Source organism: Lissotriton vulgaris, chromosome 8, assembly GCF_964263255.1.
Source record: "Lissotriton vulgaris chromosome 8, aLisVul1.2, whole genome shotgun sequence".
Lineage (NCBI taxonomy): Eukaryota > Metazoa > Chordata > Amphibia > Caudata > Salamandridae > Lissotriton > Lissotriton vulgaris.
The window spans coordinates 70188113-70203691 of record NC_141696.1 but is presented as its reverse complement, the minus strand read 5'-3'; the positions used below and the strand labels follow the sequence as shown (position 1 = coordinate 70203691).

Below are 15579 nucleotides of genomic sequence, written 5' to 3'. Positions count from 1 at the left end.
GCCAAAGAGAATCTGCCAGACTGCCAGGACAAGTGGAACCAATCATGATTCCAGGATCATGCTAGCCGGCCAATCCTGGACTTGGGCGATCGTTGTTCATGCTAAGTAACAATTGTTTCCAGCAGAATTAAGCTTGGTTTATTTGCTTGGCGACTAATTATAGAGGGTGAGTCAAACATTTGCAAGGTGGACGTTGTTGGATAGTGGGCTTTTTATATACCCTTCGCATTGTCAACTCACTGCTGAGCCTGACTGCATTGTTTAGCAGCAGCACTCTGATGACCTCCAAGAGTGGGCTGAACACTGAGAGGCTGGGGATTGATGCTTAGAAAAGGACTTGGATAGAGTGAGGAGGGTTGTGCTGAGGCTGAACCAGCAGTTATTAAGGGAAGATTGATTGTTCGGAATGTGTTGGTGCAACTGTGCAGTTTAATGTTTTTCCAAGGAAAGGGATGGCATGTATTCTGAGGTCTTCGAGGATTCCATGACTTCTTTCAGGTGTGGAGCCTCATTTCTAATCAGAGATGATCAGGAAAGGTCTTTTCCAAGGGGTCCTGGTTGTACTGAGGAGAGGCTGGAGCTCCTCTAGAGAAATCCACAACGGTAAAAAGGAGAGGGGCTGTGTTTTACAGCACTGTTCTTAAGGGAGAAGCAGATCCGAGAAAGGTCTGTAGTAGATAATACATTGAGTACTGTGCATTTAGGGGTGATGTGGTGAATAAAGGGCAAGATGGTAGCAGATAGTGCAGAACTGTCCATGCCTGTGCTCAATTTTTCAAGTGTGTCAATTTAAAAATGCTTGATGGAATACCATTTTACTACCAAGGGCCTGATTTGAAGTATAGGTGCTACTTATTTCATCTGGTATATAACGATACGACATTTTCATTTTTTATTTTTCAGCTGCAAAAAATAGCACCTGTTATGAGTTTCTGGGGAATGACATGCGGAGATTGGTGTTTAACGCTTGATTATCCACATGTTACAGTTATTACTCTGTGTGTTTTCTTTGCTAAATTTTGGCAGGTTTGAGAAGCATTAGATAACACCCCACTTGTAATTCAGTCATGTGCGTAAACAGGGTTAATGCACGGGTCGCAAAAAAATGCCTGACCCGTAATCAGGCCCTAAGTGGGGTATGGGGATGGCAGTGTAGGCCCTGTGCAATATTTGATGAATCCAAACAGTGCGTTGCTTCTTTCAAGGGTTTTATGATAGCCGTGGAGTAACCTGTAGAGTTGTCCTGACTTTATGTGTGTCAAAATATTCCTGCTTTCCAGGAGTGATGGTCATCATTCCCCATTGATCCCCACAGATTTCAGAACTTTCCATCACATGAATTTGAGGAATTTCTTTTTTTTTTACAAAGCATGAGGTTTGCAAGTGATTCTGGATAACGGAACCCAGAGAGAGCCACTAACATCACCCCATCCGGGAGTCTAGTTTTAAACATTTGATATGTTTGCTAGGTTACCCAAGGATCCGACTGAGCCAGAGTCCAAAAGTCATAGCTAGACACATTGTGAAAAAACGGGTCAGCTTTCACTGTGTTCACGTTGCATTTTGGGTCATTTCCTGTTTCAGGATCTAAGCCTATCCACACAAATGAAGTACCATTTTATCTGGATAATTAGGGAAATACAGAATAGTAGAACAAGTTTTATTACTAATTGAGTATCAATGCATTTTTGCCTTTGAAGTGTTATATAATGTGTAAAAAAGAAGTCATTTAAAAAATGCTAGTGTGGGTACCCACAATGTTGGAGATGTGCAAATAACCACTGCTTCTAAACTCTATTTTTGGTTCCCATTTCAGAAATACATAGGTTTCTTACATACTTATTTTTCACTCTATACATTTTACCAAAAGAATTGCTGTATACCCGCTGCACAATAAAAAACCATTACAAGGCACAGCTTAGTTATTATACCTGGGTACCTCGGGTTCTTGATGAACCTACAAGTCCTATATATCCCTGCAGCCAGAATGGTCCAGCGGACATAACGTACATTGCTTTAACGATCTGACATACTTAGAAAAAGTTACAGGTGAAAACATTGGCACAAATTTTTTTTAACTCAATTTCAATTTTTTTAATTTTAACTGTTACTGTTTTAAAGGATCTTCACAAATGATTCATTGCTGAACTCAGAATGTTGTCTACTTTTCAGAAACATATAACTTCCCAGGATCCATTATTGCTTTCACACCCATTTCAACCACAAGCTGTAAGGAGGTTGAAAGGACAAAAAATAGGAAAAAGAGGCTATGTCCCAGTAAAATGCCAAAACTGTGCCGAAAATGTTGGATTTCTGACAGAAGTCTGCCTGTCCCTGAAAGCTGGGAAGATGGTGATTTCAGCACCACAAACCCTTTGTTGATACCTTTTGCAGGGGAAAAGCTGTTATTTCTTCTGCAACACTTTTTTTTGGTTTTTCAAAAATATTAATGCTATATTCGCTAATTTCTCAGTCCCTTTCAGCTGAATCCACAAACCCTGGGCACCTTTGGAATCCTTAGAGTGTTGGAAGAACTTTATGTGGATAAAAAGTTACAGGAGCATATGCGCAAAATAGCCCAAATAGCCAAAAAAAGGCTTAGCATGGATGGGTGTTAGGAAGGCCTAGCAGCGAAGAGGTTAAAGGTGCTACTAAGTGGGTGTCACAGTAAGTGCTGCAGAGTGAATGGTAGCATTTAATTTACTGCTCCTAGGTATATAGTATACCACTCTACAAGGGGCTTATAAGTAAATTAAATATGCCATTTGGTTATAAGCCAATTTACCCATGTTTTAGGAGAGTGAGCATAAGCACTTTAGCACTGGATATCAGTGGAAAAGTACATAAAGTCCTAATGCCAACAAAAATAAGTTCAGCAAAAATGTGGAGGTTAAGGGAAACGGTTTAGGGGTGGCCCTACAGAGAGGGCCAGGTCTAACACATATTTTGACAAATCTCTCTGGAGAGATCAAACCATAGGTCTTCATTTCATTTAGAAAATTCCTTAAGCAAGGAGGGTAATTTAAGGGCATTATAATTCTTATTTACCCTAGAAGCTAGAAGCTAAATGAGCAGACTTTCTGCTTGTCTATCCTGCTGGTGACCCTGCTGACCATCCATCCACCGGATGCCCTCAGACTAATCTTAGGCTTGCTCAGGTAAACATGATGTAAGCTGAGCATCTTTATTGATCAGCATGCCTTGGCGTGTTACAATGCAAAGTCTTGGCAGAAAATATAGCTTTGTCTACTCGGCTAAATATATATAGGTATCAGAAAATAATGTCAACACACACGATCATCCAACCTGAGTGCCGTAAATGGGCAGTTGCATGAATCTTCTCATCAACGTTGCGTAAGCAAGATACCGGTTTTGCAACACAATGTCTTCCACACACTAATTCCTATATACTACACACAATATTAATATAAAATAAATAACCAAACTGTAAAAGTTTAGTTCTGTGCTGCGAATAATATGAGAAGTAAGAATTCAAGTGTTATAGGAAACAAAAACTAAGGGATATTAAGGAAGGGGACTGACCAGATTTCTTCCCACAGAGTGCCATTGAGACTACATTACAGATCTATTATCCTGTATCCATAACGTACCAGCAGCAACCCAAAACAAAAAATAATAGTTCGAGAAATCTTGCAGTTCCATTATTCTTAGCTTCTTTAAATTACTGGTAGTATATACCAGGTTGTAGGGTTTTTTATCATTCCAAATAAACTTCGACAGAAGTTTATCAACTGCTGGAGAGCAACTAGCAGGAACATGTATTTGTTTCTGTAAAAATTTCAAGGTCTTTTGTTTGAGGCCCTTGTGTGAGCCATTTATTCGCTTAAATGTGTTATTTTATTCTTTTGTTATGAAATGCACAGTTGTCTCATGTAGTCTTTTTTAATTAATATGTTTCATTAATATTCAGCTAAGTAGGAAATATTATATGCCTTTTATTTCACGGATCATGAGAATTTGAATAATGATTGCTGCTTCTGCAGGTATTTTTGTTAATCCAGCCCTATTTTGCATTTTCACACCATGTCCACCATGGGGCTTTTCAATCTAAAAACCCTACAAACCATGCTGTATTTTGAATATGTTTAACAACAAGGGGTGGTAATGGACAGAGTTTCTGAATTAAGCTATTGAATTCCCTATTGACTCCTCTCCTCTCTCCTGCTCTAAATTCCAAACCACCATGCTCTCCATCTACGAGTGGATGAACTTCAGCCAGCTGAAGCTCAACCCTAGCAAGACAGAGCTGGTCCTGATCGGTGGGCCCTCTCATCCTTGGACTTCCAACTTCTGGCCCCCTGCCCTCGGCCCCCCCCCTGCCCAGTTGACTCCGTGAAGAGCCTAGGTGTCGTCATCTCCAGCGACCTTTCGATGCGGCCGCATATCAATGCTGTTACCTCGGCCTGCTTTTTCCACCTTCGCAGGATCGGGAAGATCCGAAGGTACCTCTCTCCAGAGGCTCTTATTCTTGTCATCTTGGCCCTGGTTACCTCACATTTAGACTATGCCAACTGTCTATACGTGGGGATCCCAGCCTACCATCTTCAACGGCTTCAACTGGTGCAAAACCAGGCAGCCAGATTAATCTTCCAGCAACCCAAACATCAACATGTCTCCCCGCTGTTAAAAACCTTGCACTGGCTCCCGGTTGCGCAACGTTGCATTTTCAAACTCGCTTGCACTGTTTTTAAATATCTTTTGTTTCTGCTCCAGCTTTTATTTCTTTCTGCCTACACCCTTATGTTCCCCCTTGACACCTCAGATCCTCTGCCCACAACCTGTTGGTCACTCCCAGGTTTAGACGCAAGAAGCACGGTGGTGCTGGCTTTTCCTTCCTTGCCCCATCCACTTGGAACTCCCTTCCCCTCCCTATTCGACTCATCTCTGACTACCCCACTTTCCGTAAATCTTTAAAAACTCACTTGTTTCGTCTTGCTCACGGCTAGCTGCCTACACCCCCCCACGCCCTAGCCCACTGTCTTTGAGCGCCAAGAAACCAATTGGTGTATGTGCGCGGTATTAAATTTTTTTTAACATAACATAACATAACATAAGTAGAATACTCTCACCCAGTCAAGAGATCAGGGCTAGATCCACCACCGTTTTTTAGCTCACTGCACCATCCCAGCTCAGAACCTGGCTATATGCAAATTAGTCTGTTCCTGTCCAAGTGCATGATGGGAACAGGGCAAACCAAACTACCAAGCCAATTCTTACACTGGGAAGAAAACAAGCTTCCGGGGACCGGTTTCTGGCATTTTAGCCGTCGTCGGCCCGGCTTGCTTGAATCCTGATGGTGCAATGAGCAAGGGACTCACATCTGAGTATACCCTTCCACGCTTAGGGTGGACAAAATATTTAACAACAAGGGGTGGTGATGGACAGAGTTTCTGAATTAAGCAGAATACTCTCACCCAGTCAAGAGATCAGGGCTAGATCCAACACCATTTTTAGCTCACTGCACCATCCCAGCTCAGAACCTGGCTATATGCAAATTAGTCTGTTCCTGTCCCAGTGCATGATGGGAACAGGGCAAACCAAACTACCAAGCCAATTCTTACACTGGGAAGGAAACAAGCTTCTGGGGACCGGTTTCTGGCATTTCAGCCGTCGCCGGCCCGGCTTGCTTGAATCCTGATGGTACAATGAGCAAGGGACTCACAACTGAGTATACCCTTCCACGCTTAGGGTGGACAAAATATTTAACAACAGGGGGTGGTGATGGACAGAGTTTCTGAATTAAGCAGAATACTCTCACCCAGTCAAGAGATCAGGGCTAGATCCAACACCGTTTTTTAGCTCACTGCACCATCCCAGCTCAGAACCTGGCTATATGCAATTTAGTCTGTTCCTGTCCCAGTAGCTTGTCTCCTTTCTGGTGAAGAATTGGCTTGGTAGTTTAGTCTGCCCTGTTCCCATGATGCACTGGGCCAGGCGTTTTACTGTGCCCCTGAAACACTTATGAGTCTTTGTCACTTTCAAATGCCCCCAAAATGGTGTTTGTACAGAAGACAGTAGAGCCCTCAAGCCATTTTAGAACTGATTTTCATCCTTGCAAGTGCCTCAGTTAATGCAGCAGTCACCCATCCACCTCTCTTTAAGGTACAATTAAATATGAATTGTAAGGTAAATATTTGTACAAGACATGGGAATTCTGCTTTGTTGTAGTCACTGTACTAGTCTCATTGTTGTGTCATCCAGAGATATCACAGTATCTCAAAAGGTTCTCTAGTTTAGTTTCTTTTATACTGATGGATTTATTTTTCCTATTTTCTTCTAGGAGGAAGATTAATAATTCTACTTCTTCATGGACAAAACAAATATCACCTCCACAGCTGTCTCTGAATTTGAATTAATCTGCTTCCCAGGCATACAGAGCTGGCAACACTGGCTTTCCATCCCATTGGCTCTTCTGTTCATTTTAACTCTCTTAGCTAACATCACTCTTATAGCAACTATCTACTTATCGTCAAATCTCCACCACCCAATGTACTTCTTCCTCTGTGTGCTTGCTAAAGTGGATCTGATTCTATCCTTCTCAATTTCACCTAAAACTCTGACCATCCTGTGGTTTAGGCAAGTTTCCATTAGCTCAACTAGCTGCTATAGCCAAACTTTCTTGGCATACTTTTGCCAAGGGATGGAATCATCAATTTTAATGTTTCTGGCTTATGATCGCTACATTGCAATTTGCAAGCCATTACGATACTCCTCCATCATCACCAATCAATGGGCATTGCAAGCAATCACCTTACTGCTTGTAGGTACTGTGATTATCTACCTGCCATTCCCTTTCCTAGTTAAGAGGCTGCAGTTCTGTTCTGGGAACACTGTGTCCCACTGCTTCTGTGAAAGTCTAGCTCTGGCAGAGATTGCATGTGGAAACACTAGTGTGAACTACACATATGCTTTGGTTGTGGTCTGCTTAGTCTTGGGCATTCTCACAATGATATTGACGTTCTCTTATACCATGATAATCAATGCAGTGTTAAGGCTGGGGTCATCTGAGTCAGCATACAAGGCCTTCAGCACTTGCAGCTCTCACATCATTGTGACAGGTATTGTTTATTGCGTAGTTGTCATTACCTCTATAGCAAGCAGGGTTAAGATAATTCAGCACTCAGTCAAAATTCTGCTTGCCATGCTGCGGTACATTATCTTTCCAGCTTTAAACCCACTGGTGTATGGCATCAGGACCCAAGATATCCGCCAGGCAATGAAAAAGCTTGTAGCAAAATCAAGACAGCAGCGTGACTGCATATAGACAAATACTGACAGTTTCATTGGCAGTATGAGATGTTCCGTGATAAGATATCACAAGTGTCTGCTGGTGTCTCTCGTCTTAAAGGTACCTGGATGAAGCAACCAGTTCATTCATGTTTCAGTTCAAATGTTCAAAGAATATTCAAATACATCAGCTTAGTTGGACATACATGAACTGACACCCACTGTACAGAAAGATCATTGGTGGTGAAGCCTTAGGAGTTGTGTAAGTGATGGATAATCATCTGACTGCCTATTTCAAATATTGAATGATTATACATCTTTTGTGCCATCCAGCTACATACTCTGTTTCCTATCATGACAGGTTTGACTATTGGCTCTAACCAAAGTATTGCTTTGAGATTACCAAGCAATCTGTGTTTATATGTTTTACTCCATTTGAAAGATGCCTTTCCCTTCTCAAGAAAATTATATTTGACCATGCAATGGCAATTATCACCAGGACTTACACTCTATTTGGGGGTTCCGTATTTTGCTGGTAATCATACTTCAATTGGTCCACAAACCATGTAGATCTTGGCTTGCCACAAAGATTTGCTTTGTGTTGACTGAAGCACTTTGGGTGCTCCAACAGTTCTATGTCTTGCTTCTTGAAGATTTTACCCAGGGTTGTTTTCTCTATAGTCAATGTTAACATTTTGAGGAGTAAATTGAGAAGTGTTCACCATATAGTCAGGATTTCCAGCATTGTCAAAGACATTGGGCCTCATTATGATGTCGGTTGGAGTTGCCTCCGACTAATACCATCTCGGTGAGTGTACCGCCGAACCATAGGTCACCGGTTCCTCACACCAACTTAGAATGTGACCGCACATGGTGCATCTGCATACTTCTATGGGAGCGTGTGTGGCAGGTAGAAACTGTTCTTAGCACAAGTTTCCATTAAGAAATGGGAGTATGTGAAAATCCCTACCTTACGGTGCCGGCCATCCGGTGCAGGGATTTTCAAAGGGGCACCATAAGTGCCCCCCATGGCCACAACCGGAGGGCCAGGGGAAAGGGGGCCCTGCTAGGCCCTCAAAGTCATTTTCCTACATCCTTTCCACGTTGGAAAGGCCAACATGGAAAGGCTGTCGGAAACTGACATTATAATCCCGACGGCAGAAATGCCTTCCTTATGGGATTATGAGCCCATTTTGACTGGCCGACGGGCTCCTTGAGCATGACAGAACGGAGTCGGTTTTCCCGGCCGGTTCCCACTCTGACCTCTGACATTTTATTTCAGCGATAGGAGTGTAAACTCGCCATATCAGTCAGAGGCTTTCTAACCAACATCGTAATAAGGGCCATTGTCTTTGGGACCCTTGTCTTGGAAACTAGGTAACAAACCAACATCCTCCGGCAATATCGTCTTAGCTCCACTTGCACAGCATGTAAAATGTGCTTTATTACAGTTTGAAAGTTCACAAATTAGTCAAATAAACTTGTTAATATGATTTATAATGTGTGATAAATTATAATGAAGGTGCAACAGAATTCATATGCAAATTTTAGCATTTTACATCATTCCCCATGTGACCTGCTCTGTTCAAAATAATGAGAAAAATGTATTTAAGTCTGGAATAGACATGTATTAGACAAAGATAAATATTCAGCTTCCTGGGAGTCTAGGAGATCACGCAAGCTGAGAAGACAGCTTCCATTGTAAAGCTCATTGACTCCTTGGACCCAGCCGGGCTTTTTCAACTCAGTAACACCATAACTGAGGCAGAGAGTAATTTTCTCAAGGCAAAGAAGCTAACTAAAACAACAAGCCTGTTGTTCTGCTGAAGTAAGCAAGTAGGATGGCACCTAAAGAAACTCAAAAAGGCACTTTGATGCTAAGTCAGGTTAACTAGTCGCTAGAAGAAAGTTTTTTTTTTTAAGCAAAGACATGTAACATCATTTGGTGCAACGTATTACTGAATTACCATCAGAAAGTGGCTTTTTTACGATGTGCTTTTTAATGCTTTAATTGCCACAATTGTGTTAATTTGTAAAGTTTTATATATACAGTATCTGCATTATACTAGGCATTAATTTGAATATAGCCTCTAACGTATGTATTGTGGATTTCTCATGTGTGCATACCCAAGTTGAAAGGAATTTTCAAACTCATCAATACAACAAATGACCTTGTAATCTCACACATGACTGTTTGTCACCCAGAATGCACCATCCTCATGTGATACACAGGTAGTCTGGGGGATACAATAAGTCAAATTCCCTATCACAAATTGTTAAATTGTCTAAAACTGATCTTTGCCAAAGGGTTTAAAAAGCTTAACTGTAATTTTAAAAGGTATAAAAAAATATCAGAATGAGATTCAAATTGGAGCCGTTCATTGTTCATAAATCGTTAATACTATTACAATTCTCACGCAAATAAATCCAGTCCAAAGTCATTATAAGCTTGAAAAAAATAGTATTCATCCTTTACAAAATGTAATTGAAGAAGGATTTCACCTGCGTACAAAAACAGCAAGCCATTGTAAAATTCTAGACTGTGTTTGTGTTTGAATATAGTTCACAAAGAATGGCATATGTTAGCAAGACATTTTGTGGTTATTAGATTTTATTGAGACAAGGATTTGAACACAGTAACATCTAGTAAATATTGTTAAAAAGGATAGCATTGTTGCAAATAGTAGTAGTATTTATGTATAAAACATACAAAAACAGCAGTACTGTGTATATTTGAAGATATAGAAAATAGAATAAGAGACTAGCAATACTGGCTAACAAATTAAATTGAATATCACATTTACGTCCGTCTCTTTTCTAGGCTAGAAATATCCCTTTCTTGGACACTAATCAGTAGGAAACATACATGGCCTGCAAATTAGCAATCTACACTATGAATAACTATAAAGGTGTAATATAGATGATGTTGTTTCACTTTCTAAGAAAAAAACTGTATGTTATTTCTTTATTTATTTGCTCAGTGTTTTCATTCCCTCCATTCATGCTCATGATGTTGTGGGCACACTGGTGGTGGCAACATGTCTACATGACTTTACCTTAAGAAACCTAAAGACTGATGGGGGATTTAAAATTTGGTAGAATGGGTGAATCACCATGAACTTGTGATTCAACTGCTCCTCCAAACTAATTGCTCCCACCCACATCTATTTAGAGATGGGAGAACAATTGTGAAGACCCTGACCTGACATTCTGTTTGCCACTGGACCACCAGGCCATGGTGGCAATTGATCCTCCCTATTTTAGGGTAGAAAAAGTATTTGGGCACAGGGTTTGGGTAAACTTTTAGTGCAAAATACCATTTACACATGATTGACGATTGATCTCTGCTGGTTCCTCCACTTTGTGGTGCATCTTGACACTTTGCATTGCACATGGGGTAGCTCAAAACCCATATTCTATTTGGCCCTATATGTGGTGCAGATTCAATGTCTCTACTACAACTTGTGGGCACTTAGGCAAATGTGCTCCCTCATTTGCATAGGGATATGCTCCACTCAAATGAGGTAACAGCTTTACAGGACACCAGCAGTACAGATTTTGTGCCAGCACAATATCTTTTAGAGAAAGGACCAGGTAAGCCTGTGTGTCCCCTTCTGTGATACCAAAGTGCCATAGGATGAAACAATGGAAATAAGCACATTTTGTAGTCCTTGGACATGATGGCGCGCTATGTTGCAAAAGGCCCCAGGTGACCAAATAGCCTAATGTGTATTTGTAAAGTGCACATACGCCCAAGGGTATTTTGGCACTGAATTACAGACTTCTGGAATGCGTGGTAGGGGTGGGTGTGGAGCCAAGATCTGGAGTCCCAAGCTAAGGCTTTTCTTGTGAAGATCATCACTTCAGTTTTGTCTGTGTTGAGTTTGTGGCAGTTAGATTTGAACAAAGTGACTGCTACAATCATTCAGGTGGCAAAGTCGGTTTTTGCTGTTGGGGTCTTGTCCGACAAGGAGAGTATCAGTTGGGTGTCAAGGAGAGTATGTTGATGTTGTGTGATCTGATGAGGTCTGCCAGCTGTGTAATATAGATGTTGAAAAATGCGGAGTTGAGGGAGAACTCCTTAGGTGACTCTGCATATGAGGTCAAGGCCTCCTACTTGTTGGGTGGCAGTTTGACTTTTTGGGTTCTTCCTGTGAGTAAGGAGCAGATCCTGTTAAAGACAGGTCCTTGAATGCCTGGATCATGTAGTATGTTTATCGGGGTAGAAAAGGAGATGGTGTTGAAGGGTCTGATAGGTTGAGCAGTATTAGGGCTGCAATATCACCACATCAGGGATCAGCCTGAAGCTACTCTGGCAGCAACAAGGACATTCTTGGCATTGTGGCTGGGACAGATACTGGATTGCATGGTGTCTAGGAGCTGTTGTGCAGTGAGGTAGTGAGCGAGCTGCTTGTTGATGGTATCCCTATGTCATTGGCTTGGTAGAGTAGAAGGGATATCCAATGGTTGAGTAGGGTCTGCCAACGTTTTCTTTAGAATTGCATTTTGACCCTTGCTTGTTTCCAGGCATTCCGCAACATCTCAGAGGTGATGGGGTTATTCAAAATGCATTTGAGGACCTCGCTGATAAGGAGAGGCCCATATTCTAAATGTATTGGATTCAGGAGTCCATAGGAAATCCTGAGTGGATGTCCTCACAATGCTGGTCCATTCTTCCATGGTGAACGTTTACCAGGCAGTCAGGGGTTGATGCTGTTTGTAGTGGAAGCTGGTGAGGTGAAGTCTTTGGTGATTTCAAAGATTTCTTTTCTGCTCTTGGAACTGTTATACATACTTTCTGCTAGGTCCTTCTTCTTAGTTTCTTTGATTTGAGGGTGGTAGCATTTCAGGGCTGCTCTAGATGTCTCTGTGTCTTTATCATGGTGGTACATTCTCCATTTTCTTTCCAATTATTTGCAGTCTTGTTTTGTTGTGTGCAGCCAGAGAGAGTATGTGAACTGTGTTTGTGAATTCCTCACAAGTAAAGTGCCCTGTAACCCAATGCTCAAGCCCAGGCACTGGATCCCATGAAGGGCAAACACAGTCCAATATTGACAGTAGAGGTAGATGGAACACTCCGAATAATCTCCCACAATGAAACCTGTGTCCCACTTAAGGAAGCAGCAATTATATGTATTTACTTTTGCAGCTCTGGGGGTGGTCAGTCTTCAATTAAGTTTGAAAATGCACTGGATAAGAATCAAGTAACAATTATCACAGTGGGCTATGAAGAATATGAGGAAGGGAACAAGAGCAGGTTTCTGCCAGCAGCTCTATCACTTTGTAGCTCATTGGACACAATCGAAAGGAGTAGCCATTGCTTGCACACTGGTACCACTCCAACCCATCGACCGTCTGCCAATGCTTTCACAGGGGAGTCCCAATATTTTGTTTGAGTTAGATGATGCGTTCCTAAGCCTGGTGGACAACTACCATAGCCTGTATGGGTTGTGGATATTAGATGCCTAAATAGTTACTAGAAATCAGTGATTTTACTAAATTGATCATCATGGCATGAGGGCAACAAAGATATAAGGCACCTCCCAGTGGAATCTTCCCTGGCTCAATTGATCCTAGCCATATTGTGCACTATGTGCAGTACTTCGTATCTCATATTGAACAATCTAGAAGCGCATAGTCTAAAAGTGGCAGATCAAGGAAATATTATTTGCCAAATGTCATCAAATATCAAAACGATCGATTCACAAATGTTTGCAATTGAGAGCGCTACAAATTCTCTCAAAAGTAACATCTTCCCAAATGAGATAAAGAATTGTTCACAAATCATTAAAAAACATGCTAACATCCTCAGCTCCATATTAATGACTGTAAAAAGTCAATGAACTGAGGAGTGTTTGTAGTAGATCATTGAAAATGAAACTGCGACAGCAAAACTATCCAATTAATGAAATGTGCATAATGGCACCTGAGGCCCAGATATTAATGGCAGCACCCAAGGTAACATAGATAGACCATCTAAAGATACTTCTTCAAATTGTAATATATCTAAAACATCAGGTTGTTCTTTAGCACTTTTTAAAAAACCTCAAAGAAATAATCATAGAGAGACCCAATCAAAATTACTTAGAATTCTAAATGTAGGGGATCAGCCACATGTGGAACAAATTATATTAAAAATCAGAAGAGTTGCTAGTCCAAAAGTAGAAGAAAAACAGGACTGGAATCAACTGGAAAAAGCCTAAATATGAAAAAAGTGTAACCATGAATCCAAAGTTTGAACTGTGATGCTTCTTGCAGAGAGCAAACACACATACAAAGATTTCCTACTGTTATGAGACCGGCAAACAAGATGGTTGATCAAGCCACACGTTAAGAAATCAATGGGAGAGCAAGGGTATTACCAAATTGGATATTTACTGTTCCTCCTCCCCAAGCCCTGTTTACTGCCTAAGAAAACCCTGTAGCATTGAATTTTATTCAAAAATGTCAGTGAGTAAGCCAACACTTTTACTTCTCCTTTGTCTTTACCACACACCTTAGCGAGTGTGTAGGTAAAACACTGTACATGGTAGAGGCAATTAAACAACTCAGTGATAAAGACTGCTACAGGCGTAGCGATATGGGATATGTAAAAGCATCTTGGGAGAGATTTTATTCCAGTCTAGTAGCATGAAAAGCACCGGCCTCTTATCATCTGATGAGTTCCGCTTTCTCAAGAATGATTTTCCAGTAATGCCAGTGGTATATTTTATACCCAAAATCCACAAGAACAAAGAAAATCCACCTGGCAGGCCCATAATATCGGCATGTGGCAGTTTGTTGGAAAATGCAAGTAAATATGTGGACTACTTCCTTCAGGAACACGTGCGAACATTGCCGTCTTTCATTTTAGATACAAGGGATTTACTATGCAAACTAAAAAATGTGGTTTGGAATAATGATTTGGTTTCTTCATTATATACAAGCATCCATCACAGAGATGGACTGAAAGCAGTAAATCACTTCTTGAGGAAACGTTCAATGTGTTATCCAGAGCATAACAAAATGTTGATGGCAATAATAACCCTGTGCCTAGAAAACAATTATTTCATGTTTGCGAAACAAGTGTACCAGTAAATCAGGGGCGTGGCAATGGGGGCCTGCTTCTCCCCCAGCTACACCTGTTTACATATGGGGCTACGGGAGGAGCAGGTCCTATTGTCAGAGGACAATGAATTTGTGAACAACCAGGTAGCCCATATGTATAGATATATTGATGATTTGCTATTTATATGGAAGGGTACAGAGAGTGAGGCACAGATCTTTGTTGACTCTTTGAATGTCAATAATATGAATTTGAAATTTACCAGCCACATCAGCAAATCCTCTGTGTTTTTCCTGGATGTAGAGATTTTTATCTCAGAAAATGTTTTGAATACCAGGCTGCATAGAAAAAGCACGGCCGGGAATTCAGTGCTACATGCAGAAAGTAGCCATCCGGCACATCTGATCCGCAGCATCCCCTACGGGGAGATGTTGCGGATCAGAAGAATATGCAGCCTTGATACTGACTGTTTTAAAGCTCAGTCAGAGTGTCGCTCTAGATTCATTAAGAGGGGATACAGTCCAAAAGCAATTGATAAAGCCATGAATAGAGCTAATGCACAGGGTAGGACTCAGGCACTGGTAACCAAAAGCATGGCTAATGATATCCCAAGTGAGGAACAACCGTTGAGGCTAATTCTAACGTATAGTAACCAACATCCTGCTATTAGGAAAATTATCAATAAGAATTGGCCTCTTATCAAGAATGACCCCAAATTGTGTGAAAAGCTTACACGCTAGTGCTGTTTTGTCGCCTTTATGTTGTGATAAGTGCTTCTTTTTAATTTTTTGGCACATATCGGTTTTATCTCATACGAATTTGACATGCTACCCATAGTTATTACATAACCCGGGTGCACTTTGTAATTATTATATCAAGTTGATTAAAAAGTGGAGATAGTCATTTTGCGGTCTTATTCATTTGTGTGAATTTAACATATCCTTAACGCAGGCAAGTTATAGACAGTGCGCACTGCTTATTAAAATAATTTCTAACTTGAAACATTTCGTCACCGACCTGTATCATAGATACGCGGTCTGTTGGTTGTTTCTATATTAAATATGGAGTTCTGCCCTCCGGTGGGCTAAGCTCTCCAATTTGACACCTTGTCTCTCATTTCACACCACGTGAAAAACCTCTCCTATTTTAGTACTCTATTGATGTTTCAATATTAATTACTCTAATTTGTATATGTCTAATATCATGGATAATTGTACCGATATGTCTCCCTACTTTGTTTGTCTTTTTTTTTTTTATATTTTTATATGTGTAACTCCCATACATAA

General features: G+C 40.9%; 1 protein-coding gene across 1 annotated transcript; it reads left to right on the top strand.

Moving 5' to 3' along the window:
* Nucleotides 1-6328: 6328 nt before the first annotated feature.
* On the top strand, nt 6329-7285 carry LOC147693420 (olfactory receptor 56A4-like). The gene has a single exon (XM_086935979.1). It carries the CDS (start codon nt 6329-6331, stop codon nt 7283-7285), a length of 957 nt encoding a protein of 318 aa, XP_086792105.1.
* The last annotated feature ends 8294 nt before the right edge of the window (nt 7286-15579 follow it).